Source organism: Mobula birostris, chromosome 9 (assembly GCF_030028105.1).
Source record: "Mobula birostris isolate sMobBir1 chromosome 9, sMobBir1.hap1, whole genome shotgun sequence".
NCBI classification, from domain to species: Eukaryota; Metazoa; Chordata; class Chondrichthyes; order Myliobatiformes; family Myliobatidae; genus Mobula; species Mobula birostris.
Window position 1 is genome coordinate 118,000,324 of NC_092378.1, and position 26,575 is coordinate 118,026,898.

General features: G+C 39.9%; 1 protein-coding gene across 3 annotated transcripts in view; it reads left to right on the forward strand.

Moving 5' to 3' along the window:
• The window catches only part of LOC140203006 (actin-related protein 2/3 complex subunit 1A-B), a 54,372-nt gene that overhangs the window by 13,858 nt on the left and 13,939 nt on the right, over window positions 1-26,575 (forward strand). For all 3 annotated transcript variants that reach the window (XM_072268687.1, XM_072268686.1, XM_072268685.1), the window contains 4 exons: window positions 4,360-4,464; window positions 13,464-13,686; window positions 20,479-20,586; window positions 24,006-24,218. In XM_072268687.1, coding sequence (XP_072124788.1) covers window positions 4,360-4,464; window positions 13,464-13,686; window positions 20,479-20,586; window positions 24,006-24,218 — 649 coding nt within the window. The remainder of the gene's footprint in view (window positions 1-4,359; window positions 4,465-13,463; window positions 13,687-20,478; window positions 20,587-24,005; window positions 24,219-26,575) is intronic.

The following is a 26,575-nucleotide window of genomic DNA, read 5'->3' on the forward strand; positions in this document are numbered from 1 at the left end:
GTAAAGTGAAGAAGCAATTACAGTTTATTTATATGGAAAAAAATTTGTGAGCGCTCGCAGACCCAAAAAATAAACTACCAAATCATGCCAAATAACACAAAACCTAAAATAACAGTAGCATATAGCAAAATCAGGAATGATATGATAAATACACAGCCTATATAAAGTAGAAATTCTTTTCTGCAAACACTGCTGCACTGTCCACCGTAGCGAAAATCTCACGCAGGGGCTCTTGGCAGAAACACTCTGTCCAGTAACCTTTAAGCTATGAAGCTGCCAAATCATACCAAATAACACAAAAATACACAGCCTATGTAAAGTTGAAATTATGTACAGTGTAGTATCACTTACCAGAATCAGGAAGACAGCGAGCACACTGATGATAGTGTGTTAGGCTGAGTCGTCGGAGGTTGGGACACTGGGGTGTTATCTCATCGTTGTTTGTTTCCATCAGGGCAGGCAGGTCATCTCCTATGTCTGCCTGCCTCGATGTCGAGGTTCGTCATTTGCTGTGGCTGATGTGGAAGGCTTGAAAAACAGTGTGCTTGACTGCTTAGCCCTCGCGCATTTTTCTATCATACAGTTCTTTGAATTCTTTGTAAGCACTCAAACCATCCTGCAAATATGCCCTAAATATTTTTTTTAGATTATGAGAACACTCAGTCCTCTTTTATTGTCATTTAGAAATGCATACATGCATTAAGAAATGATACAATGTTTTTCCAGAGTGATATCACAGAAAACAGGACAAACCAAAGACTAACACTGACAGAACCACTTAATTATAACATATAGTTGCAGCTGTGCAAAGCAATACCATAATTTGATGAAGAACAAACCATGGGTACGGTAAAAATAAAGTCTCAAAAGTCCCCAAGTTGATCAACTCTCGAGTCCCCGATAGCAGGCGGCAAAAGGGAGAAACTCCCTGCCAGGCACCATCAACTTGCCGATGCCTTGGAAGCAGCCGACACAGAGTCCATCCGTCCAACAACTTCGAGCCTCCGACCAGCCCTTCCGATACAGCCTCCCGAGCACCACCCTCTGCCAAGCACCTTTGACCGAGCCCTGGCTGCTGAAACAAAGCTGAGGATTTTGGGGCCTTCTGCTCCGGAGATTCCGGTTACCACACAGTAGCAGCGAAGCAGGCATTTCAGAAGTTTTCCAGATGTTCCTCCGTACTTTCATATCTGTCTCCATCAGATCAGAATTGTGCATGGTCCCCTACTTGACAGATAACAGATATTCATCACCGGCAAGGCCGCGCGCGCTGCCCTCACGCCGCCATCTTCTCCTCCTCTTACGTACTTGCGTACCCTTTCAAAATTAAAGTTGTACTTTTCTGCAATCATTGTTGTTAATTGCAGCGAAAATCTCATGCAGTTGCTTCACATTCAGTTCCTGGACAACTTCACTTCCGGTCCGTTTGCTACTGCATTCGGTTTCGATTGTTATCCTTTCCTCTCCCAATTGCATCAGCTCTTCATCTATCAGTTCTTGGTCATGGGATGCCAAAACCTCTTCAACATCATCTTCGTCAACTTCCACAAGCCAAACTCACTTTGTCCTTACTTCGTTCACCACAATCGAAACGCTTAATTATGTCTAGTTTTACGCTAAGTTTAACACCCTTACGAGCTCTTTTAGGCTTTTCCGATAACTTAGAACTCATCTTGCTAACGGATGCTCAAAATAAATCGACATAAAGCACAGATGCTCACAAGCACATGTTTAAGTAATGCTGGCTGGAATGCAGTTCCGGGGGAGGAGCTTGGCTGCTTGGGGCGTGCGCTGCCTTTTTTTCGTAACAGTGAAAACACCCTCTGTTAGCGAAAATAGGCAACTCAGGTAAGTCTTTCGTAACAGCGAGGTGTTATAAAGCGAACGTTCGAAAAGCGGGGGACACCTGTAATCCTATTATAAAGTAGTAAAATGTCCCATGGAACATCTATTACCCCCCAAAAATTAACAGGAACTCACTTTGTGCGATGTTGGACTAGAAAGTTAAGGCAACACACACAAAATGCTGGAGGAACTCAGCAGTTCAGGCAGTATCTGTGGAAAAGAGTACACAGTTGCCATTTTGGGCCAAGACCCTTCCTCAGAGTGGGTTCCTCAAATGATGGGTTTTGAGACAGAAAAAGAGGTTTATAGAAAATGAATTCCATGTCTTGGAACTTATAATGGAGAACAGATGTCAATGGACCAAATAAAGTTGAGCAAGAGATCAGAAATCCAATACAGTTGATTATAAGTCTGGGAGAACTTACAGAAACAGGGTTGAGAACAAGAATGGAATTAATTTTATCAATGTACAGAGGCTCCCCAAATTGCAGATAGCTTGACTGGGAAATCTAATGTTAATTTTACCATATTTTTAAAGCATTTTTCAAAACAGTAATAATAAGTCTTGTGATATTAATGATTAGATATTGTATATAGTCCATTAGTTTAATTATAGATAACATTCGTCTTAATATTCAATGAAGTAGAAGAATTATAGTACGTCTGAGAAGAGAAATACTTATATAGGTAACTATATAAAACAATGTTTCTGACTTGCAAAGGAATCAGACAATACTCGGGAACAAAACCTTATAACTTGTGGACTGCGTGTATTGCTTAACCAAGGGCCAGTGTGTAAAGAAGTGGTCGAATTAAACTTGGTGTTATATAGAATACAAAGTTGGCAGAGGCTTGAAGATGGGACATGCTTCAGGAACTATCAAGTGGAGAGGAATGAGTGACATTGATAAAGAATTCAACATTTGATGCACTACGATGGGGTGGAGTGAGTGTTGGCATGGAGGTTGAAATAGTTGGTGTAGTGATGTCACGAGTGTGTAATAAGATACCTTTCGTAATCAATAATAGAACACCATTACATGTGAAGTGGACTGTAGCTTCTGTTTCTACTGAGATTAATAATAGGATCATTGGATGGTGAACAGTGATATTAGTATTGCTAATATTTAATTGGCAGACAATGTTGAATGTTGGAGGTAGTAGAAATTTTTTTTAAAGTACAGCTGAGTGTCAGAAATGGATCCAGGAATCTTATACCTTGCCCTTGGTCTGCATTGATTCAAGTAATAAGTGTCATGCCCTATCAATTTTGAACTAACTGTGTTGGAAGTACTTAATACTTGGGGTGATAGAAATACAGCTATAGAATATTCTGTCTGCCTGTTTTTAATATGTTATCTACATCAAAAATCATATTCTGGTTAGATTTAGAATATAACTAAACTGTCCTCTTCTGTAGAAAGTGTGGAATATTCCTAATGCCAGTAGTAGCAAAAACACATTACCTTGCCACGCACTACCTGGCCATTTATTTAATTTCCTGTTCATGAAAGCTGACTGCCACAGAGCTGTTTCAACCAAGTTCATTAGTTCAGGAGGACTTCTGAAATACTTGATATAAATGTAAGTTTCTTTTCTTTAGCTAGGACTATTCAAAAATATGTCTGAAATTTTGGTGTTCAGATAAAACTACATGTCAATTAAAGCTAAATCATTAATGCCCTGAATGTGACTGCTGTACAGCTTTCTCAATCTTACCACCAACCATTAGCAATCTTGGGTATCTGTTTTCTTTTCATGTATTTTAACTGTGAGACAATCCAGTGAACTATGTTACACAAAATTAAGACCAGAATTATGCTTGTTATTTATGTATTTTGCTCATTTAAGGTTTATAATTATCTAAAATGTAACTGGATTCATTTCATGGATTTTCTTTAATTTAAGGCATTTGATTTTACTCAAAATCTAAATGAAATTATAAGTTAAAGGACATGATATCCAGTTGTAAGAAATATATACTATACCTCAGTTTGTGACAAATGGGTTTTGAACACTTGAGATAGATAACACATGTATATGTGTGTGTGTGTATATATATGTATGAGACTGGTGTGTATTCCCTTGACTTCCTGTTACTGAAGTCCACAATCAATTCCTTGCTCTTACTGATGTTGAGTGCAAGATTGTTGCTGTGGCACCACTCAACTAGCTGATCTATCTAGCTCTTGTGCATCTTGCATGTAGATCTTGCACCTACCGTTTCCATAGCAGAGGATTTCAGACATTAATACACAAGTAAATGTACAATTCTGGTAAGTCACCAGGTGTTTATACTGTGCTTCCAACTTGCCGATGATCATTGTGGTGTAGTGTGAATCAAGCAGTCAAGTCAGTTCAATACAAGGATTTGTTTAGCCGGAGTTTTGCTCAACTGGTAAATTTATCTTTTAGAGCACATCAATTTTAGATCTTATCCTTGTATATCTCATATACAAATGTCACTGATTTGTATATTGGGACTTCTCATGATTTTTTTTCTTGTTTCTACAGAGATAGCACTGAGTCCCAATAACCACGAGGTTCATATTTATAAGAAAAGTGGAAATCAGTGGGTCAAGAATCATGAACTGAAGGAACATAATGGTCGAATAACAGGTACAAAAACAAGTCTAGTACTATTAAATCTATATATTTATACTTAAAATTCATTTGGAACTGGTATTTCCATCCAGTGTCATGAAAATGTTGATAATAGTTGTTAACTTCGAGTCAGCCGAATATGCTACTACGTTGCAGGGATGTAGTAGAGTAAAACCCAGCTGTTCCATTGCTGAATTTGGTCCTCCGCTGCAGTTTGTAGAAGAATATAATGAATTACAAAATTATTTTATTTTTTATGTTTATACCAACTTCAAAGGGATTAGAAATGCTGAAAAATTCAAAATTTTGTCAAAATAATGTATGATCACAGGTTAAGAAGTGCAGCATATTTTAATGCTATGGTAAATTATGTTGATTGGTCAAAACTTGTTTTGTATGTTCACTTGCAACGGAATAATTTGTTTGGTCATACCATACCTAATTGTTAATAAAATTTACCTTCACGTCAACTGGGAAGATGCACTTTCAGAGGACATGTCTAGTTCACAAAGGATTCTATAGCCACATTCCTGGCTGATGCTGCTATACAGTGTTTTTCCTATGAATTTCAGCTTGGAAAGGGTCCCGACTGTGTGGAAAACATCATGTGTGGTCCCAGTACCAAGAAGGGCCAACCAAAAGTCTTGAATGACTACCATCCAGTAGCCCTGATCTCTCACCATCATGAAGACCCTAGAGAGGCTGGTGCTGGCTCACCTCCATTCCCTGGTCAGATCAGCCTCAATCCCCTGCAGTTAGCCTACCAGGCACACATTGGAGTTGATGATGCTATCATCTACCTGCTGAACAGAACCTTCTCTTATTTGGATAAGCACTGTGAGGATCATGTTTTTAATTTCTCAAATGTCTTCAATGTCATACAGCCCTCGCTGGGGTGAAAAGCTCCATTCAGTGCAGGTTGGCATTTCCATTGTATCCTGGATAATGGAATGACTGGCAGACCACAGTTTGTGCAGCTTCAGAACTGTGTGTCAGACATGGCTATAAGCAGCATTGGAGCCCCACGGGACTGAATTGGCTCCTTTCCTGTTTACCCTGTAAACCTCTGACACAACACTAGGTCACGTCATCTGCAGAAATTCTGTAATGACGCAGCAATAGTTGGGGTGTATAAAGGGAGGGTGGGAGAATGAATACAGGACCCTGGTGGAGGGCTTTGTCAAATGGTGCAAGCTGACTTATCTGCGGCTCAACATCAATAAGACAAAGGAGATGGTGATAGACTTTAGTAAGACTAAGCCTGCAGTAGTGCTTGTTATTATTGATGGTGAGGACTTGTAGGTCCTCACCACCTCCAAGTACCTGTAAGTGCACCTGGAATACAGACTTGAGTGGAGCACCAACACTGGCTGTGTACAAGAAGGGCCAGGGTCGCCTCTACTTCCTGAGGATATTGAGGTCCTTCGGAATATGCAGGCCTCTGCTTCATGTGTTCTACCAGTCTGTTGTCACCAGAACCATCTTGTATGCAATGGTGTGCTGAGACAGTGGTACTAACACGGGTGATGCCAATAGGCTCAATAAACTGATTAGAAAGGCTGTCTCTGTGCTGGGAGTCAAAGTGGACACATCAGAGGCTGTGGTGGAACAAAGGACCCTATGGAAAATCCTGGCAATTCTGGACCATGTTTCTCGCCTTCTGCATGCTACCTTGGATGAACAGAGGAGCACTTTTAGGAATAGGCTAAGACAGCTATGCTGCTTCAAAGAACACTGTATGAGGTTGTTCTTGACCTTGGCCATATGGCTGTATAATGAGTCAACCTATAGCCAGGGAAGTAATAACCCCCTCCTGTTAGAATGTTGAGGTAACTTATTTTTTTACATTCCTACTTCTCTAATATTTGTATATCTGTGCACCTGTAATGATACTGTGACACTAATTTCCTTTGGGATCAATAAAGGAATATCATGTCTTTCAATGAGGCTTGTTCTGCTTCCACTGCATTTCTGAGGAGCGGAAGATGCTTGGGTCGAATTACTTTAATAAGGCATTGCTGTTGAGTGCTAGCTTTCATGTTGTCCGGGCAGATTGAAATTTTGCTTAATAGCATGGAGGTTCAAGACAATTGGATATTACGTTCTGCGTGGTCATAAAACTCATAAAACATTATTCAAACTCATTCCTTTCCCTAACTACTTCCTAAGTCTCTGTCTACTTTCAACTTCTCACTTCGCTATTTAGCTCTTTCTTCTTGATTTACTGTGAATTCCTAATGTTCAAATGCAAATTGTTAATCTCTCCAAGAATGAGATCATTCACCAGCTGCAGGGCCCCTTCCTGATTACTATTTGCATTCTTTGCTCATCGGAGACTGAGGTAGTGCAGGATGCCCTGGTTTCTCCCAAAGAATCAGGAGAATCTCTTGCAATCCCCATGGTTTCCCACAGGTGAATGCGGAATTAATTTTGTAAGGATGGTACCCACACATACGCTGTCACTTGTTTGAGAACACAAACTCATGAATGCTGCTGCTTGTGCCAGTATCTTACCCTGCTGAAGTTACTTCTGCCCCTTCCCATCCCCATGTATCTTTCAACAATAAGTAAAATTTCTGGAAACACCCATCATCTATATAAGAATAAACAGTTAGCATTTCAGGTTGAAGATCCTTTGTCAGGTTGGAAAAGAGGTTTTTTTAAAAAAAAAGGTTGGTTTTAAATTACAAGGAAGTTGGAGGAACAGGTTAGAAAAAGGGAGTATTTTTGATAGATTCATGTTGGTGTTGCCGTGAAAATGAATAGTTCAGTGTATTAGAGCAACAATGAACTGTGGTGTGCTGCAGGTCAAGGTGAGTTTATAGAGTGGGAAAGAAAAACTGAGCCAGTTTCACAGTCTTGTAGCAGGGAGGCCCAATTCTGATACATACAGAGAAAGCAAGTTGTCAGGGAATTTGATATATTCCCCAAGAGGAAGATCATGTGCTTTCCCACAAGCTTGCTTTGAACCTCATTATAACGGGAGTCTACACGTTGGTCAGAGGGGAATGGACAATTGTAATAGGCAACTGGATAGTCAGAAATATCCCTGCATACTGAACGCTGTTTATCTGCAAAAGTAGTCACCCAATTTGTGTTTGATTTATCAAATGTGCATGAAACCACAATGTGAACACCGCTGTAAGGAGGTTGGGAGAAGTACAAGTGAATCACTTATTCAATTAGACTGCTTGGTTCTCTGAACATGAAGAAACAAAGAAGTGAAAGGTTTCATTTTTCTGCATTTAAAATGAAGTGGTTGATGGTGACAGAAGAGTAGCTGAGAATCTCAAAGACAATGGTCCCTTTGAAATGCTGAAAAGGAACAAGTAGATGTGACTGCAGGTGGAATGTTGATGGTGCTGGTAAAAATTTCAAAAGGTGATCCATTGAATGTGGAAATTGTTGAGGTGGAAGGTGAGGTGCAGAAGACTGGGCAGAGCCCAGGAGCGAAAGGGTGGTGCTGTCAGGTACCACAACTGCATTATGGAAATTTTGTTAATGGTCCTCCATTTGGTCATGGGTTAGGAAGTAGGAAGACATTTTGGTCTCTTGATTTCCCCCTGCCCCTGCCCCCCCCCCCCACCTCAGTCTCAAAATTTCCCCGTTTGGTCCAATTCAATTACAGATGTTGTCAAAAAGCCACATGTCTATTCTCATAAAAGATATTCAGACTGTTCATGGAAGCATTCACTACCTCTAGACCCAAGAAGATGTTTGCAAATTTTAAGTAACATAATTCTAAAAGTAATTGCATCAGTAAAGCATATTTGTGCTGTTCAGGGATCCTGTGAGCTACAAAAAAAACGGCTTCCTATTCATTTAAGATTTCAGCAGAAATCGTAAAGTTAAGTGCATCAGGGACATGAATTTTTCCAAAGTCAAATTCTTCTGATTAAATTCATTGTATTTGGTTAATAATTTACATGTGTAAGGTGTAGTGTGTTCTCCAGATGTATTTTTAAAGCTAAACTAACTTGCAAAACATTGCAAATTTGATTTAATGTAAATGTTTTAAGCTGTCTTGTTTTTTTCTCTCTGTAAATATACTTCTGAATCTGAGCTATCTTACAGGTTGTGCATCTGATATTTAATAGCATATTCTTAAATTATTAGTTTGGAGGTATTTGGTGTTTGGGTGTTCATTATACGATTTCTCGCTATATCCACAAACTATCTTAAACTCAAGAAATATGTAATATAAGACACAAAATATGGGTGCAGGATTTGGCTATTCAGCCACTGAGCAAGCTCTGCCATTCTATCATGGCTATTTTTTAAAAAATTTTTTTTTTAACATGTCAACCTCATCCTCCTGCCTTCTCCCATAACGACTGACTTGCCAATCGAGAACCTCTCAATTTCTACTTTAAATAAACCCATTGACCTGGCCCCCACAACCCTCAGCCGACAAATTCCACAATCTTATCACCCTCTGACTTTGCAAATTCCTCAAATTTCTCAGTTTTAAAGAGAATAAAAAGATATCCAAGGCTGTGCTCTCACATCGTAGACTCTACTACTAATGGAAATGTTTTCTCTACATTCACTTTATCCTGATCTTTCGGTATTTTGAAGGTTTCAGTAAGATTCCACTGTCGTCCTTCTGAGTTCCATCGACTACAGGCCCAAAGGCATTAAATGTGTTCATATGTTAAGCTTTTCATTCTTGTGATCATTCTTGTGAACCTACTCTGGATCCTTTTTGGGGCTGTCATATCTTCCTTTTCATATGGAGCCCCAAACATGCGCACAACATTTCAAATGCAATCTGGCCGATACCTTATAAAGCCTCAGAAGTATAACCTTACATTATAAAAGATCTAATTCTTGCAAAGTAAGTGGAAGCATTGCATTTGCCTTCATTTATTTGTACTGACTCAACCTGCAAGTTACCCTTAAAGGAATCTGGAACTAGGGCTCCCAAGCCCTTTGCTTAATGGTTTCTGAATTCTTTCCCATTTAGAAAATAGTCCACACCTTTATTCTTCCTACCAAAGTGCATAACCCCACACTTCCCTGCATTGTATTCTACCTGCCACTTCTTTGCCCACTCTCAATCTGTCGAAGTCATTCCGCAGCTTCCTACCTGTGCGATACTGCCTGTCCCTCTATCTATATTGGTATATCATCTGCAAACTGGGCCACAATACCATCAGTTCCTTCGCCAAGGTCATTAATGTACAAATTGAAAAGTTGTGGCCCCAATTGTAATCCCTGCAGAACTCCACTAGTCATGTAGCAGCCACCCTGAAAAGGACACCTTTATCCCCAAGTTTTTGATTTCTGCCAGTCAGTCAATCTTCTATCCATTCTAGTACCTTGTCTTCAACACCATTGGCTCTTAACCTTTCATAGTAGCTTCACACGTGGCATTTTGTCAGAGGCCTTCTAAAAATCCAAGTAAATAATATTTACCAACTGGCCTTTGTCTAAACTGTTTGTTACCTCCTCAAAGAATTCTAATGGATTTGCCAAGCGAGATCTCCCATTAATGAAACCATGCTGACTTTGCTCTCTTTTATCATGCAACCAAAAACAAAATGGCGACGATAAGTGGTGTCTCTTTGCATGCAGCTCCAATGGGAATCATCAGGTATTTCTGTTTAGGACTACGGCTGAAAACCACAGTCATAGCCATGCTTACTTCAGTAAGCAACATCGTTTTAAGACATTTATTTAAAAAAAAAAATTTAAAGTATAAAGTATCGATACTTAGTTGGCAGATCCCAAACTGCACTTTTGCCAGTGCAGTTCCCCTTTAAGAGAATGGAAGTATGAAAGACTAGCCGGATTACAGGTACGATGAAACACAAAGGCCTTAGAACCCAATTCCCCAACTAACCTGCTGGTGAATGTACTGTCTCTGGAAAATAAAATTTAAGACCTTAGAGCAAAATTGTAGTACCAGAGGGACATCATGGACTGCTGTGTACTTTGCTTCTCTGAAGCATGGCTCACTGTTACCATTTCTGGTGCAGTGCTGCAGCCTGATGACTTCACCATTCTTCACAAAACAGGACAGCTCAGTCTACTAAAGGTAGAGGAGATGGCGTATGCTTTATGATTAACTCATTGTGGTGCACAGACGTAGTGGTTCTGTCTCAATCCTGCTCACCCAATCTGGAACATCTAGCGGTTAAATGCCATTTTTTTTTTCTGCCATCATCCTGGTGGTGGTGTACATTCCATCTCAAGCCAACCTCAGGCAGCCACTGGAGAAGCTGAGCACCATGATCAGTAGTCACGAACAGCACACTCGGATGTCTTCCCTATTATTGCAGGGGATTTCAACCTGGCCAGCTTTAAGAGGTCTCTGAACAATTATCACCAATGTATCACCTAGGGCACCAAAGAAGCCAACACATTTGATCCACTGTTATACCGCCATCAAGAATATTTATCATGCCATCCCATGCCCACACTTTGGAAAGTCCAACTACCTGGCTGTACTTCTACTTCCAGAGTAGAGGCCGAGACCGAAAACCTCAGTACAGTTGGTGAAGAACAAGAGGGTATGGTCAAGGGAGGCAGAAGAACACCTACAGGAGTGCTTTGAGTCGGTGAACTGAACAATATTCAGAGATTCGCCTTTGAATCTGAATGGATACACCACAGTTGTCACCAACTTCATCAAGACCTGTACGGATGAGTGTGCCTTCAAGAACATACTGGACATACTCAAACTAGAAACCAAGGAGGAGCCAGGAAATTCATAGTCTGCTGAGGGCTAGACTAGAAGTCTGGGTGCGACCTATGGAAGACTATCTTAAGAGTGAAAAGTAACAATTCCAGTAGAAATTAGAGATTGAATCAATTCATGTCAGCTCTCTCAGGATTTGCAGGTCATTATTTCCTACAAAGCAAAACCTAACATCGTGATGCATGTGATGCTTCACTCCCAGATGCGCTCAACGCTTTTTCATGCTTTGAAAGGGAGACTAAACTACACCTGCGCAAACCTTGCAGCATCTGATGACTATGGGTTTCCTGTCTTAGAGGCTGACATCAGAATATCTTTCAAGAGGCTGAATTCTCGCAAGGCATCAGGCATTGATGGTGTATTTGGTAGGGCACTGAAAATCTGCCAACCAACTGGCAGGAGTACTAAGAACATTTTCAAACTTTCACTGCTGCTGTAAGAAGTTCCATGTGGTTCAAAAGGATTACAGTCATACCAATGCCTAAGAAGAGTAGGCTGAGCTGTCTCAATGACTACATTTCACCAGGTTGCATTCATATCTACTGTGATGAAGTGCTTTGAGAGGTTGGTAATGGCCAGAATCAATTCCTGCGTAAGCAAGGTCCTAAACTCACTAATTTGCCAATAGCCCCAATACGCTTACGCTAGATGCAATCTCACTGGCTCTCCATTTGGCCTTGGATCACCTGGAAATAGCAATACCTGCCCCAGGCTTCCGTTTATTGATTACAGTTCAGTGATCAACACAATCATAACCTCAGTTCTAATCAACAAGTTCCAAATCTTGGGCCTCTGGAACTGGATCCTTTATTTCCTCACCAGGAGACCAGTCAGTACGGATCAGAAATTACATCTGCTTGCTGACAATCAACACTGGCACACCTCAAGGATGCATACTTAGCCCACTGCTATACTATCTCTACACCCGTGACTGTGTGGCTAGGCACAGCTCAAAATGCATTGATAAATGTGCTGATGACACAACTATTGTTGGAGGAATTTCAGATGGTGTATAGGAGTGAGCTAGATTGACTGGTTCAGTGTTGTTGCAATAACAACCTTGCTCTCAACATCATTAAAACCAAGGAATTGATTGTGGACTTTTTCATCAAGGGATTAGCAGTTTCAAGTTCCTGGGTCTCAATATCTGAAGGTCTATCCTGGGCCCAGCATATTGATGCAATTGCAAAGAAGGCACGACAGCAGCTATATTTCATGAAGAGTGTGAGGAAACTTGGTATGTCACTAAAGACTTGCAAATTTCTACATGTGTACCATGGTGAGCATTCTAACTGATTACATCAGTGTCTCATATGTAGGGGCCACTGCACAGGATCAGAAAAAGCTGCATTAAGTTGTAAACTCAGCCTTTCATCATAGGGACTAGCCTCCCCAGCATCAATGAGACCTTCAAAAGGCAGCATCCATCATTGAAGATGCCCATCACCTAAGATATGCCCTCTTCTTGCTATTATCATCACAGAGTTGTTATGGGAGCCTGAAGGCACACACTTAACATTTCGGGAACATCTTCTTTCTCTCTGCCATCAGGATTCTGAATGGACAATGAACCCAAGACACCTCCTCACTTTTTTCCCCTCTCTTTTTGCACTAATTTATTTTTTTATTTATATCATAATTTATAGGTTTTTATTTTCATGTATTGCAATGTACTACTGTAACAAAAAATTTTACAACGTGTCAGTGATATTAAACCTGATTCTGATTTTGAAAAGCAAACACAAGTGTTTAATTCTGAATGTTATGATTTGAGTTTTGTCAAAGACCAGAAAATAAGACTAGTTCTGAAATGCCAGACTTTTCCCGTAGGATTTCCTTGTCATAAAAGTTCAGTCATCTGTGTCACTTAGTCATTAGACAGAACTATATTTTATAAAAAATAATTGAGGCAAAAATCGCAAACTTATTGTAACTCCCACTTTCTTAGAAAGGTTATTGGTATATCTTTGATTGAATTTCGAGTGTTATGGTTTGTACTTGAGCTAATGTACTATTTTTAAAAACTCAAACTTTAACTTTTGGTAACTTTCGGCAACCTTTGATATTTGTCCTTTAAGTTAGGCTTGGACAGATGTGACCAGCATGGTAGCTGTATATACTTACCCTAGATTAGGTTAGAAGAAAGATCAAAACTTGTGGATTTCTTTTCTTAAAGTTCTTATTTTCTTTGGGCCATTTGAAAACAGTGAAAATAAATATACCAGCATGGTTCGGCATAGTTAATTTACTCCAGATTGCTGGATATTGTGCTTAATGAATTTGCACTAAATGTTTGTTACTATTTGTGTAGGCATTGATTGGGCTCCCCAGAGTGATCGCATTGTAACCTGTGGTGCTGACCGTAATGCCTACGTATGGAGCCAGAAAGATGGTGTTTGGAAGCCAACATTGGTCATCCTAAGAATTAACCGTGCTGCTACATTTGTGAAGTGGTCTCCTCAGGAAAATAAATTTGCTGTAGGTAGTGGTGCTCGGCTGATCTCAGTATGCTACTTTGAAGGAGAAAATGATTGGTAAGTGAACACCTGGTGAAAATCAACACAGAATAAAGACTGCAGATGCTGGATAGAAAAGCATGCAAACATACTGCAGGAACACAGCAAGACAGGCAGCATCTGTGGAGGGAAATGAATGATTGACATTGCAGGCTGAGACCCTTTCCCTGTCATGCCTCCCCTATCTTTTGTTACCCCCCCCCTACACACCTCTGAGCCCCCTCTTTGCACTTTGAATCTTTCTCTCACCCCACTCTCTGACCTGTCCAGCCCTCTATGCTCCCCTGGGGTTTTCACTATCCTTCCCCTGCTCCACATCAGAGGCAAAATCAGCAGGAACTTTAACTTAATATCCCCCTGCACCCACACCTCAGAAAGTTCCATTGCTGGGGTCATGATGCTGAGCCTCACTTCCGTTATGTCTGTCTTCGGATCTTCTACTTTGGCTATGATTCCCCACAGCTACCAATGACTCCTTCAGCCAGGGGTTTTGTACTGGTCCATGTCATTTAAAAGGTTGTAAATCCCTGTCTTAAGCCTTCCTCCTTTTGGATACCCCACACTGAATATTTTCATCTTAAACTGTCGATTGGACATTACCTGTCTCAACTTTACTACTATCACCTGTTGCAACCTCGCCATTAACCCCTCTAAACCAATTGCTCTTCACACTAATCCCAACCTCACCAACAAACCCACAGACAAGGGCAGTGCTGTTGTAGTCTGGTAGACTGACCTCTACCTTGCTGAGGTCAGAAGACAACTCATGGACACCTGTTACTTACCCCTTACATAGAGCTCTACTGAAAAGCATCAGACCATTGTCTCCTGTACCATCATCAACATCATTACTTCTGGAGGTCTCCCTTTATAACCTCCAACCTTATCATTCCCCAAATCTGCACTACCTGTTTCTACCTACTACCCAAGATCCACAAATCTAACTGTCCTGGTAGGCCCAATGTTTCTGCCTCACCAAACTTGTGTCCTCAAATCTTGACACCATTTTGTCCCTCTTGATTTAGTTCCTCCTGACCTAAATCCATGACACTTTGTATTCTTTTCACCACTCATTTTCACCATGTACATCCAATGCCATACATTTCCATTCCCCGTTAAGAAGGTCTCAAAGTTCTCTGCTTTCTTGACAATGAACCCAACCAGGTCCCCTCCACTATCACCCTCCTGTATCTGGCAGAACTGTTACTTACCGCTAACAACTTCTCCTTTGTTTCCTCCCACTGCCTGCAGCCCGAAGGTATAGCCATGGGTCCCTGCTAATCTTGCCTTTTCATTGGCTACATGAAACAATCCATGTTTCAAACCTACCCTGGTAACACTCTCCATCTCTTTCTGTGCTACATTGATGACTGCATTGGTGCTGTTTCCAGCATTTTATCAGCTTCACCACCAACATCCATCCTCAAATTGACTTGGTCCCTATCTGACACTTCACTCCCCTTTCTTGATTTCTCTGTCTCCGGAAACTGATTTTCGACTGATATTTTTTTTGCAGACCCACTGATTCCCACAGTTCCCCACCTGTTATTTGCAAGGATGCTATTCTCTTCTCTTGGTTCCGCCATCCAAGCTGCATCTGTTCTCATAATAAGGCTTTCCATTCCAGGACCTTTGAGATGTCCTTTCTTCCCTCCAGTACTATCAATGCAGACCTCATCCACATCTCCATTTCCCCTGCATCTATCTTCAACCCATTCCACCCCCCCATTGACGTAACAGAGATAGAGTGGTTCTCCTTGTCCTCACCTCCTCCCCATGAGCTTCTGCATCCAACTTCTGCCATTTCCATGGGATCCCACACCAAACACATCTTTCCTCCCCTCCCATTCTCCACTTTTCACAGGGATCACTCTTTCTGTGACTCCCTTGTGTGCTTGGCCTTTCCCACCAATCCCCTATCGGACACACATCCCTCCAGCTGTCGTAAAGGTTACACTTGTGGCTTAACGATTTTAATTCCCCTTCCCATTCCCACACTGATATATCTGATTATGGCATCCTCTACTGCCAGTTTGAGGCTAGACACAGATTAGGGAAACTACACCTCATATTCTTTCTTGGTAGTTTCCTGAATGACAGCAACAACATCCATTTCTCTAACTTCCGGTAACTAATCCCTTCAGACTTCTCCCACTCTGCCACTTTGTTTTTCCCTTACCCTCTGGCCCCATTGCCCCTTCTTTTTCCCTTCTGTTATCCTTATGACCTGCCTATCATCCACATCTTCTGCCCTCTGGTTCCCTGCTTCTTTGCTTTTATTACATGCTCCACTATTCTCTCCTATTATGTTCTATCTTTTTCAGCCCTTTGCCTCTTCCACCTATCACTTCCCAGTTTCTCAGGATTATCAATTCAACCCCCTTCCTCACCTACTCATCTTCCCCCTTCACCTAGATTTACCAACCACCTGATAACGCTTGCTTCTCCCCCCTCCCCATACTTTTATTCTGGCTTTTGCCCTCTTCTGTTTCGCTTCTGATGTCTTGGCCTGAAATGTCGATTTTTAGTTTTATTTTTTATTTCCCTTCACATATGCTGCTGTCCTGAGTTCCTCCAGCAGTTTTTGTGTGTTAAATGCTGAAATGAAGAGTGCACCCACAGTGAGTGTGACTTAAGCATAATATTTTTCAGCCACTTGCACTTTTATAGTTTTATTTTCTTCTTGTATAATACCAATCAGGATGCTGCATTGATTGTAAAAAATTTTATGGGGTTATTGATGAAGAAAGCTACAAATGCAAACCCTTTGGATTAATAATAATTTTTCTCCAATGTGTATTTTTAATATCCCCCTAAAATTTGGTACTTTTAGACAGAATCCATACCCAGGCCCTTCTGATACATTTTTCAAATTTTGTTCTGTGTTTCTCAGAGAGATAATTAAACATTATATACAGTGGAGTGGAAATTGCATTGTGGTCTTTTTTTGAGAGAGCAACTGGGAGTAGCAATATGTACATCCAGCAAACTAATCAAGGTCATCCCCTGCAGCAGATGAGGGAATTATAATGTTGAATATACTTTTAGCTTCAAGTGTTTGATTTTTTTTTTAAATTTGTACAGGCCGGTTTTAAACACAGTTATGCATGTGGCTGCACTATCTTTAAAATGCAGACTTTTTATTTGTAATTTCAGAGAAAAGTTTTAATATGATAAAGATCCATCTGAATTATGATTTATTGAATTTTTTGAATTTCTTCAATTGTTCGGCCCTTTCATTTCACCTTCTTAAATTAACTAGGTTTTAGATGTTAGGTTTGAATGTTTGTTCATGTACAATTTGAAACAGTCCTGGCCAAATTATGATCTTCTCCTCTGCCTCCTAAAACAAATTCAATGTCATAAGTCCTGCAGTATTTACACTTAGAAAGTGCTTAGAGTCTGTTAAAGAGATTTTTTTTTTTCTAGAGCAGCTTGTGGTTGAGCCCACTAGAAGAAAGGCATTTCTAGATTGAGTGATGTGTAATGAACCAGATTTGATTAGGAAACTTAAAGTAAATAAACTCTTGGGGGGGCAGTTATAATAATATGATAGAATTCAATAGTTTGAGAGAGTAGATTAAGTCAGATGTATCAGTATTATAGTGGAGTAAAGGGAATTACAAAGGTATGAGGAAGAGCGGGCTAAAGTTTATTTGAAAGGGGACACTATCAGGGATGACATGGAGCCCTTGTGTAGGATTCCCTGAAGGTTAATTTGCAGGTCAAGTGGGAAGGCAAATGCAATGTTAGCATCCATCTTGAGAGGGCTAGAGCATAAGAGCAAGGACGTAATGCTAAGGCTTTATAAGATGTCGGTCAGACAGCGCTTGGAGTATTGTGAGTAAGTTGGGGCAATTATCTGAGAAAAGATGTGCTGGCATTGGAGAGGGTCCAGAGGAAGTTAATGAGAATGATTCTGGGAATGAAAATGGTTAACATGAGGACTTTTTTTTTACTCTGGGCCTGTACTTGCTGGAGTTCCTGAAGATTGAGGGGAGCTCTCATTGAACCCTATTGAATGGGATTGATAGAGTGGATATGGAGAGGATCTGTCCTATAGTGGGTGTAGGAACCAGAGGGCATTGCCTCAGAACCAAGGGACATCCACTTAGGATAGAGATGAGGATGAATTTATTTAACCAGAAGATGGTGAGTCTGTAAAATTCATTGCCATGGATGGTTGTGGAGGCAAAGTCATTGAGTATATTTAAAGCAGAGGTCGATAGGTTCTCGATTAGTCAGGGCAGCAAAGGTTACAGGGAGAAGACAGAATGCGGTTCAGAGAGATAATAAAATCATCCATGATGGAATGGTTGAGAAGACTTGATGGACTGAATGGCCAAATTCTACTCCTATATCTTATGTTTTTATGGTCTAACACATTAAAGGCTAAAGATCAAATGTGGCACCCTCCTGATTTCCACAGTTCGTATGTTCTTTAACTTAAGCAACCAAGCTACCTGATGAATTATTGATCAAATTTATGAGTTCTCCTTTATGTAAGAAACACAAAGTAAAGGAATAGAAATTGTACTTAGGTTTATCTAAAATTGATAGTCAGCAGTACACTTTCATTATGTATTCAATTACACTTTAAATATTAAGTACAGTGGTTCTGGATATAAATAAGCATGGTTGGAAATGGAGAAAGTTTAGCAGAGAATGGTAAAGTACTAGTCAAATTCTGAACAGATAGATTAATTAGACCCAGACTGAAATGTTTTTAAGATTCTACCTGTAAGGAGATGCGGCTGCAGATTGACAAGTTTTGAACTCCGTATTCTTAGATAATTGACTGCTTTAAGAAAAAAAGGATTTTTTTAAAAGAGAGCAGTCTGGTATGAAGGAGATGGTGTAGTAGTCAAAATGATAAAGAGAATAAAAGTAGGAAAACAATATTTACTCTAGAAAATGATATGTAAAATTAGTTTAGGTTAGAAACAAAAGGGGTTTAAAAATAACTGTGGTGGATGTAATATTAATCCTTGTAATGAAATATCCTTTTTATAAGTCAAATTTCACTGATGAATTTCACCACCCACATAAACCCAATTTTTGGTTGATTTGAGGAAAGGGGTATTTAAAAATCAAGACCTTAGACCTGGCAGAAAACTCGGGTCTGTCAGCAACCTTGCCTCCTTGGAAGTTCTGATATCTGGACAACTTACAACATGTATCTCAAACTGCTGGAAAAATACCGTAAACACTGTCTCCATAAAATCCTCCTAATTTGTTGGAAAGGCATTAAGGGGAATAGATCGCAGGGAATAAGTGAGGTAATGTGGTTGATGGGATTCTTTGTAAGTCAGTTGAGATTCTGTGGGCCAAATTGTCTCCTTTGATATGATCACAATGTTCCTTTGCCACAGTAATAGTTTGTGGGACTGCCAGACAGATCAGTGGGAAAACTGTTCTTCAAGGAGGGTTGAGCATATCTTTAAGTCTTTTTCCTATCTGCCTGGTACTCTCTTCCCATGACTAGCTTGCAATGTAGGTCTATTTCAGGAGTCTGATGTTGAAAATGTGAGCAATGTAGTCTGCCCAAGATAACCAATTTAATTTAATTCAGGCCTCAAAACTGGGGATATTGGCTTAGGGGAGGATAGTTTATAGAATTAACTTGCCAACTGGTATGTATTTACCTTGTGTGAAGGAATTCAAGCACCTGGGAAGTCCACAGAGTCACAAAAGGTGCAAGAATGACACAGACAGTTCTTCTAGGATTAGGATTACACCTGGAATGCTGGAGTTTTGGCATATCAGTTTTAACTACTGTGCCACTGTGCTGTCCAAACCTCAAGCCCATAAAAGCCATGCATAAATGGCAAGAGTAGTAGCCCACTTTACAAACTGTACACTGTTCTATCCAGTCAGCCATCAACTGCCCCAGCAATAGAACTCTTCATTTTCCACATTGGCCTCATTAGGCACCTCAAAATCACAAAACTGGAATGAAGAGAAGTAACTACTTCAGAAGAATTAAGTTGTGCTAGGCGACATAGAGCGGCATGTAATTGTTAATAAAGTGATTTTGGAGAACTTTGGTTAAAGAACGATCCTGATTTTCATTAGTTATGTGAAAGATATGGTAAGGAATGAAATAGTGCATTTTTTTCTAAATCAGTAGGTCAAGGAACCAGTTAAGGAGAATTATCATAGTGTTATAACTTCTATAAAATTTTGATTTTAAAAAATCTTTAAAATATAAGCTTATTAAATAAATATTAGGCTCATGGCAGCGAAGGAACTATATTGGCATGGGCTGAAAATTGATTTGCAGACAAAAGATACAATAGTAGTAAGCCCATTAAATTTATATTAAACTCGGTATTTTAGAATCAATGTCAGTAATTTGGATAAGGGTACAAAGTTTAATGCATCCAATTTTGCTGACGGTACAAAGCTATAAAGAAGGTGCAATAAACTTACAAAGGGACAAAAGGTAAGTTGTAATATGGAAAAATTAAAAAGCAATAATGAGAAATAAATCATTCTTAAATGTTGATGTTAAGAGGATGTTGGTTCTCAGGGAGATTTTGGACTTGATCTGCAATGTTTTTCACCTTAAAAACTGAATGGCATTTATCTAAATGGCTTTTATGTTATGCACGTCTAGCACCGATTGACACCTGGAAACTAAGATTCTGTCTTGAAGCAATGCCCAATATTTGAGGAGGAGGTGCACAGGACTGAACATATTTTTGACTAAATGGACAGAAGTTTTATGATGGTCAATAATGTCTTAATTGAAAATATTTTTAAATAAAAGAATGCACCTGTTTGGCTTTAACGATTTCTCACTTTTAGGTGGGTGAGTAAACACATCAAGAAGCCAATTCGTTCTACTATCCTTAGCCTTGACTGGCATCCCAATAATGTCTTACTGGCAGCAGGTTCATGTGACTTCAAATGCAGGTAAGATGCACAGCAGTTTTGAAGGAGGTTTCAAAATAAAGTATGAAGTGTCATACTTGGCAGTTTTACATAGAAAATATCAGATCCAAAGTTTTCATTGAAACATAGAAAACCTACAGTACAATACAGGCCCTTTGGCCCACAAAGCTATGCTGTGCATCTACTTTAGAAATTACCAAGGGTTACCCACAGCCCTCTATTTTTCTAAGCTCCATGTACCTATCCAAGAGTCTCTTAAAAGACCCTATCATATCCGCCTCCACCACCATTGCTGGCAGCCCATTTCACGCACTCACCACTCTGTGTTTTTTAAAAAAAAAAAAAAAAAAAAAACAAAACTTACCTGTGACATCTCCTCTGTATCTACTTCTAAGCACCTTAAAACTGTGCCCTCTCGTGTTAGCTATTTCAACCCTGGGGAAAAGCCTCTGGCTGTCCACACGATCAATGCCTCTCATCATCTTATGCACCTCTATCAGGTCACCTCTCATCCTCCACCACTCCAAGGAGAAAAGCCAAGTTCACTCAACCTATTCTCGTAAGGCATGCTCCCCAATCCAGGCAACATCCTTGTAAATCTCTTCTGCACCCTTTCTATAGTTTCCACGTCCTTCCTGTAGTGGGGTGACCAGAACTGATCGCAGTACTCTTTAAGTGGGGTCTGACCAGCATCCTGTATAGCTGTAACATTACCTCTCGGCTCTTGAACTCAATCCTATGGTTGATGAAGGCCAGTGCACTGGATGCCGCCTTAACTACACAGTCAACCTGCACAGCAGCTTTGTGTATCCTGTGGACACGGACTCCAAGATCCCTCTGATCTTCCACACTGCCAAGAGTCTTACCATTAATACTATATTCTGCCATCATATTTGACCTACCAGATTGAACCACCTCACACTTATCTAGGTTGAACTTCACCTGCCATTCCTCAGCCAAATTTTGCATCCTATCGATGTCCTGCTGTAACCTCGGACAGCTGTCCACACTATCCACAACACTCCCAATCTTTGTGTCATCAGCAAATTTACTAACCAATCCCTCCACTTCCTCATCCAGGTCATTTAGAAAATTCACGAAGAGTAAGGGTCCCAGAACAGATCCCTGAGGCACACCACTGGTCACCAACCTCCATGCAGAATATGACCCGTCTACAACCACTCTTTGCCCTCTGTGGGCAAGCCAATTCTGGATCCACAAAGCAAGGTCCCCTTGGATCCCGTGCCTCCTTACTTTCTCAATAAGCCTTGCGTGGGGTACCTTATAAAATGCCTTGCTGAAATCCATACACAGTACATCTGCTCTACCTTCATCAGTGTGTTTAGTCACATCTTCAAAAAATTCAATCGGGCTCATAAGGCATGACTTGCCTTTGACAAAGCCATGCTGACTATACCTAATCATATTATGCCCCTCCATAAATCCTGCCTCTCAGGATCTTTTCCATCAACTTACCAACCACTGAAGTAAGACTCACTGGTCTATAATTTCCTGGGCTGTCTTCACTCCCTTTCTTGAATAAGGGAACAACATCTGCAGCCCTCCAATCCTCTGGAATCTCTCCTGTCCCCATTGATGATGCAAGGATCATTGCCAGAGGCTCAGCAATCTCCTCCGTCCCCTCCCATAGTAGCCTGGGGTACATCTCATTCGGTCCCAGAGACTTATCCAACTAAATGCTTTCCAAAAGCTCCAGCACATCCTCTTTATTAATGTCTATATGCTCAAGCTTTTCAATTCGCTATAAGTCATCCCTACAATTGCCAAGTTTCTTTTCGGTAGAGAACACTGAAGCAAAGTATTCATTAAGTACCTCTGCTATCTCCCCCGGTTTCATACATACTTATCCACTGTCATACTGGATTGGTCCTATTCTCTCACATCTTATCCTCTTGCTCTTTTCCAATGGGATCATTCTAAATTCAAGAAAAATACATTATTTTAGAAAAAAATTCAGTTGGCATAGGTTGCAGCCACTTAAAAGGTTCTAACTGGAGTGAAGTTTGGAAATTTTACTATAGATGACAGATTTTGATTGAAGAGTAAGATAATTTGGGTATGAAAAATATGGTGGATTTTCAATAGGCTTTGGAGGACATTGTAGTAATGCCAGCGTCACTCTATCCTGGATTATCTTTATATTATAAGAGTCTGCTATGTCTCGTTTAAATGTCATTGTTCCTATCTTTTCTATAACCACTGCTGAAAGAGTGAAATATTTTAACCAAATATCTTTGTGGTTTCTTGGTTAGCTCCCTTTATTAATGCCATTGAAACTTCCTTGGTCGAGATTCATTATATTGAAGATCTCTTCATTATTTAAATACTCTTGGGATACATTCACTGGAGCAAAGATTCTTAGGTCACTTAAATTATGTTCTCTCATTCTTGTTACAATAGAGAAAATACTTGTCCGCTTTTAGCCTTCCCAAGCTCTAGAACAAAAACTTGTACCTTTGGCTATTGTGCAGTTAAATCTCATAAAATTATATAGCACTGAAACAAGCCTTTCAGCCCATGGAGTCCATGAAGACCAGCAAGAACCATTTATGCTAATCCCTTTTTACTCCTTCCATATTCTCATCAACCCCACCCGCACCACTACCACGACAAGATTCTACCATTCACCTGAACACTAGAGGTAACTTACAGTGGGCAATGAAATCACCAAGCCCATACAGTCAAAAGGAGAACATGCAATTAAAATATACGCTCAATAAATACTTAAGATGGCCTGTTCTTTATTGATTTAGTTTTGCTTGGTATATACAGAAAACCTGTAAAACTATTCCATGCAAGGTGTGTCAAAACAACATTTTCAAATTATTAACTTTAATTTACTAATGATATAGTTTAGACATTTAAATTTTGTCCAATTGTATAGGCACCTTGAATTATCACAAATGTAAGTGCTAAAAATTATTTTGAATAGGTTTTGTTTTTAATGGCAATTTTATTTTTTGAAAAATTCAGATTGACAAACTTCTCAGGTATCCATCTGGATACAAAATTCCTTTAAGCTTAAATTAACAAGTGGATTTGTCATTGTGTTACTCAGTGAATTGGGGAAAAGCAAATTTTAGTAATTTATTGATGGTATTAGTATAGGAATCTATTGCCGAGCAAGGATCACTTAGGTCTTGATCTTATTTCTGTTGGAAGGAGACTTGAAGGACCATGCTGACCTCTTCCTTGTACACAGTATAGGAAATTGGGAGCATATGAAAATTAAATGCTCAAGCACAGTGAAGGCATTCACTTAACCGCAAATTTATTTTGACGTGAACAGAAAAGCTATGAATAAACATTCAAATATTTGCTGTCATTTCTCAGCTGAACATTTGAGTTTTTTTTTAATATATTAACCAGTGTGTTGTAATTTTGCTGCTTCACACACTTCTGATATGTTTTCTTTATAGAGTGTTTTCTGCTTACATTAAAGAAGTAGACACAAAGCCTTCAGCCACACCTTGGGGTTCCAAAATGCCTTTCGGACAAGTGATGGCAGAGTTTGGTGGTGCCGGTAGCGGAGGTTGGGTCCATAGTGTTTCTTTCTCTGCCACAGGAAACCGCCTGGCATGGGTTAGTCACGACAGCACTGTATCTCTTGTTGATGCTGGTAAAAATATGGCGTAAGTATTGTTCTTAAATTTTCAGCTTAATGGAGGCTTTTGTTGGCCCAAAAAGGGTTAAATACATTGAAAGAAATCTGTAAAATAGTTTAATTTTTTTTAAACTGTTATATTTGTGTTGAGGTTTTCTATGGTGGATGAATCAATTTTTCCTTCAGTTTTAATTTTAATAAATGTAAAATATTTCAAATCATTTAAAATAATGCTTTCTTTTGTAATGTATGTTCAAACCACAAGGTGTCAGTGTAATACCATGTAAGCCTTCATGTCACATATTGGAATTCATTTATAATAGCAGCTTTACAAACACTTTCTATAAGAAGAAATTAGTATTGTGGTCATATCAAATTTTAAAGAGTAAATTTCAAGGAGTAATCAAGGTAATTCCATTTCCTATTTTTTATGTAAGCCCCATAATTTTTTTTAACATACTTTTTAAAGTTTGCATCTACCACCTTTTTTTTTTCAGACATTGCATCTATCAGCAGTTTAAATTGTTTTCCAAATCAGAATTACTCCTCTAAAAGTAAAATCATATTGTCTCCATTTGGTTCTTTTTGCTAATCATAAGTTTCTGTTCCTTTATTCTTAACCATTCCAATAATGGTAACTGTCATCAACCTGAAACATGAGCTCTGTTTTTGATTTCTACAAATGTTGTGTGACATGCTGAGTATTGCAGTATTTTCTGTTCCTATTTCTAGCAATTGTCTTATTTTGCTTTTGGAATTTCTCCTTGTATATTGTCTGGATTTTTAAAAAATTAAACTTCTATCAGATCTATTAAATGTCTTGGTTTCACAGTGAACAACCTTAACTTTAACATTTTATGCATGTAACAGAAGTCACTTATCGCTGAAACTTTCTCGTGTATCTTTTCTGTTAGACCTTAGTATCCCTCCTAAATCCTCCTTGAAGCACACATAATGGAGACATTCTTCAATAGGCTGAAAGGATGCATTTCCAGAGAATGTTCTGTTAAGCAAAATTTTATACGTTGAAAGGACTGGGTGAAATGAATTATGGATATGATTCATTCCTAAGTGTGGAAAATGGCATGTTATTCATTATGGCGAAAAATATACAAACCAAAGTCAGTACTCTGTAGAAAACAATTCTTTAGTTAAATCTTCATAAATCAAAGAATTACTGAACTCTTGTTGTGATCAACAGAAGCTTAAAAGGTTCAACATAATTTCTGTACAAATTTCCTTTTGTATTTTATTCCTGTATATAAGTGTAATGTTCAGTTATATTAGCTCGTGTATGTCTAGGGGAAATCCAGCCCAGCACCCGCCTCAACACTCCCCACAGGGTCGGTTGCCGCCGGAATCAATCACAAACATCAATCATCAGCCAGCACACCCAGTAAATTTTAACAAATATACTTTATAGATATTACTAATTCTATGACATTAATATACATTTGATACAGAGAGGTGAGTAATGAAAAAAAAAGGCGCCAACACTTATCAAAGTCCAATTTGTTTGCGCGCTACGTTGGAGCTCAATTCGACTTCAGACGACCACTCGAATTCCGTCGACTCACGGCTCGGGACCACCCTGAGTGATCGACCGGAGCCTCTCCATACGTCCGCAGTCCTCCTCATCTCTCCTCCGACTCCCCGCCAAAACCCAGTCCACAGTCATATCATACAGCATGGCATCCGAAAACAAAACGATACATAACCACCCATTGGCTAATAGAACCTGGTTACCATCATTTTAAAGTAAAACAAACTGTTAGCGCAAACTCTCTGCAGCGTTAAAACACAACAAAGCCGCATTCCCCAGATTAACATAACAAAATCGCCATTTTAAATGTAACAAAAGAAAGACCCCGTACACTCTCCCCCCCACCTCAAAAAGTCATGCCCTCATGACGTTAACAGAGTTCACTAGTACTCCTTGTAAAACACAAAACCCAACCCAGGTGCATAAAGCAGTGACATAACTTTGCAGGGCAGTAGAGATCACACCCTGCTCTCCCGGCGCTATATAAGTGAGTCTTTCCGGGGGATGCCTACTCCTCTGAGGCCTCTGTACTTCCTCTGCTGACTCTCCCTGTTCAGACACCCCAGTTGACCCCTCGAGCCTATCTGTCGGACCTTCCCCTTCACCGGGATCCCTCTGCCCCTGTGAGCCCTCTGGCTCGGGTTCTGCCTCCACCCTCTCCTCCCCCAATCCCGGCTATAATACAGGCGGCTCTGCAACACCCTCCCTTGGTCCCCCTGACTCAGTGATGGAAGGGCCAAGAGTCTCTTCTCCCGGCACCGGGGAATCGACGGAAGCAGGTACCACACGTCCGAATCATCATCTTCCGATGATGTATCCCTTCTCGAGGTGGGGACCGGCCC